The sequence below is a fragment of the Neophocaena asiaeorientalis genome, unplaced genomic scaffold (genome assembly GCF_003031525.2).
Source record: "Neophocaena asiaeorientalis asiaeorientalis breed wild unplaced genomic scaffold, Neophocaena_asiaeorientalis_V1.1 scaffold614, whole genome shotgun sequence".
Lineage (NCBI taxonomy): Eukaryota > Metazoa > Chordata > Mammalia > Artiodactyla > Phocoenidae > Neophocaena > Neophocaena asiaeorientalis.
The window spans coordinates 122,823-125,564 of NW_020172990.1; the positions used below are offsets into that span (position 1 = coordinate 122,823).

At 62.0% G+C, this 2,742-nt stretch overlaps 1 protein-coding gene across 1 annotated transcript in view; it reads right to left on the minus strand.

The window, feature by feature from the left end:
* Positions 1–466: 466 nt before the first annotated feature.
* Positions 467–2,742, minus strand: part of LOC112397904 (U4/U6 small nuclear ribonucleoprotein Prp31) — a 13,555-nt gene continuing 11,279 nt past the window's right edge. Inside the window, exons 12-14 of the mRNA XM_024742212.1 lie at positions 2,079–2,212; positions 1,882–1,980; positions 467–731 (exon numbers count right to left, since the gene is read on the minus strand). Of these exons, the coding sequence (XP_024597980.1) occupies positions 606–731; positions 1,882–1,980; positions 2,079–2,212 (359 nt within the window). The 3' untranslated portion in view covers positions 467–605. The remainder of the gene's footprint in view (positions 732–1,881; positions 1,981–2,078; positions 2,213–2,742) is intronic.

A 2,742-nucleotide genomic window follows, 5' to 3' on the forward strand; every position in this document is an offset into this window, starting at 1 on the left:
GCTTCCTGGGCATCTTTTACGTCCTCACAGGTGCGCCTGGTGGTTGAAGTGTGGAGGCTTGGAAGGCGGCAGAGGCCAACTGCATGAGATGCCACGACCACCCAGGGCGGCCTGCATTGAAAGCTGGGGCGTCAGAATGCCCGGGGTTCTCTAAGGGGCCTGGAGATGGAGAGGGCTCTTCTCTTCCCGGGACTGCACGATGAGGAAGTGACAGACCCGGGGTTGGATCCAGATTCCAGGGAGCCCAAGCTCTGTCCCCCCAAACCCCGTAGCTCCTCAAATCACCCGTGTGTTCGACAAACGATCACTCGCCAAGGACAGATCCTGATAACGTGCTTTTAATTGCACTTATTCCAAAGGTATTTCCCTTCCCGGTTAAAATAAAAAAGACGCGTGATGAAGGCTGGCTGTGTGTGTGAGCGGGGCGGCGATCTCTGTGCTCCGGGGCCGGGCCTCCTCCCATGCCTCGCCGGACAGTCCCAGCACCGGCCGGCACGGGGCGGCTCTCCTCGCCGGAACCTCCCAGCCCCATCCTGACCCCGCTCCCTTCAGAGAGGTGGGGCCTCTGTGTCCCTTCCGCGGGAGAAGGCCCAGGGCACCGCCCCTCAGGTGGACACGATGCCGCTCTTCTCACCCTTGACCTTGAGGAACTCGGCCATGCTGGAGAAATACTTCTGGTTGGCCTCAGCCACCTTCTTCTCCGCTGCTTGTGGGTTCACAATCTCCAGGCCCTGGGCAGGTGAGGGAGATGGGATGGGGTGGGGAGACGGGCCTGGGCCCTAACAATGCCCCCCACCCAGCTCCCCCAGCTCCCAGTGAAGGAATCATGAAATGTCAGGGGCCCACAGGCCCTTCCCAGTGGTCCTTGGGCTCTGGGCAAACATGTGGACAGTTTGCCAGCCCCCAAATCTCCCCCACCTTGGGAGATTCTGACTCTGTGGGCCGGGGGGTGGGGGAAGAGGGGAGGATCTGGGCATCTGAATTTTTAGCAGGTTCCCCAGGAGACTTTAAAAACACCACCATCGGAGAACAGCTGGTCCTATTCGGTTCCTGAATAAGGAAACTGAGTGCCAGAAGTAAGTGGCTTGCCTGCAGTCCCAGCACAAATTGCACCAGCCCCACCGAGGATTTAACGACCAGCTCCGGGGACCCGACGCGTGGCAGGCATCGTTGTGAATGTTTTACACACGGTGACTCTCATCTTCTCGCTGAGGCCTCCCCTGGAGGCTCCCCATCTCCCTTAGTCCTTTCAGTCTCCAGCACTTTCCACCTTCCAATACACTATGTATCTTAGTTATCTGTCCCCCTGCCACCCCCTAAGCTCTGGGAGGGCAAAACTTCCTGTCTCTGTTTTGTGGCTTTGTCCCGGCACATGCAACAGCGCTCGGAATTTAGCAGGCATTCAGCAGACACCTGCTGATGGAGGGAATGAGCTGGTACTCCTCAGATCCCAAGGGCCACACCAGCGCTATTTGGTGGGTGAATGAACCGAGGCACGGACCCGACAGGTGAGTGACCTGCCCTGGCTCCATCCTGTGCTCTGGTGGTTGGCTGGGGTCCTGACTGCCCAGCCCACGTACCTAGGACCTTTCCTGTGCGGGGCCCTGAGGTGGCCCCAGCCACCCGGCTCTTGGAAGGTGGGGACCCAGAGCCTCAGGGAGGGACTGAGCCTGCTCGAGGTCATAGAGACCAACTGGTCCCTGGCAACTTCACCGAGTGCAGGGAACCCAGATGCGCCCTTCAAGGGCTTCATCGGTGCCTACTCCCCCCATGGCGGCCCCGAGAGGGGCCCTGTCGCGTGCTCATCGCGCAGGCGAGGCAGCTGGAGCCCAGGAGGGGAAGGGGTTTTCCCTGGGCCTCCTGACCCCGGGGGGCCGGTACCTGGAGCGGGGTGAAGGCCACGCTGGAAGCAGTCCCCGAGGAGCGGTCGCGGATGGTGGACTTGCCGCCGTACACCACGCTCTGCTTCTGCAGGGTCCGCTGTGGGGAGGGCCGGGGAGGTGCAGACTGTGGCTGGGGCCCAGCGCCCAAGCCCGCAGCCCCTCACCCTCAGTCCCCGCCACAGCCCGCGGCCGTACCTGCAGCGTCTTGGAGATCCGGGCTTTGGTGGCCTCGTTCACCTGTGTCTGCCGCACCCGCCCGCTGCCCGACTTGCCCAGGTGGCCCAGGCTGAAGCCCAGGTCCTCCTGGTAGGCGTCCTCCTCGATCTGGTGGGAGGGGAAGGCGTCGGGTGCCAGCTGCCTCCTCAGTCAGCTAGAGGCCCAGGCACCCACCCCATCGGCCGGCCCTATTCAGGCGCCTACTGGGCCCCGAGTGCAGTGAGCCTTGCTGGGGCCCCAGCAAGGAAGTCAGGTCCCGTTACTGCTCCCTGAGCTCACAGCTGAGAGGGGCCGTGCGCGTGCGCGTGTGTGGTGTGAGAACTGAACTGGGTTTCCCTGATGAAAGGGCATCTGAGCTAGTTCCTGCAGGATCAGCTGAGAGGGGCCGTGCGCATGCGTGTGCGTGTGCGTGGTGTGAGAACTGAACTGGGTTTCCCTGATGAAAGGGCATCTGAGCTAGTTCCTGCAGCATCAGCTGAGAGGGGCCGTGCGCGTGCGTGTGCGTGTGTGTGGTGTGAGAACTGAACTGGGTTTCCCTGATGAAAGGGCATCTGAGCTAGTTCCTGCAGCATCAGTAGGGTGATGCTCGGGTAACAAGAGCCTGGCAGGGGTGGAGTCTGGGGAAGGGCATGTGGGGGGGGCA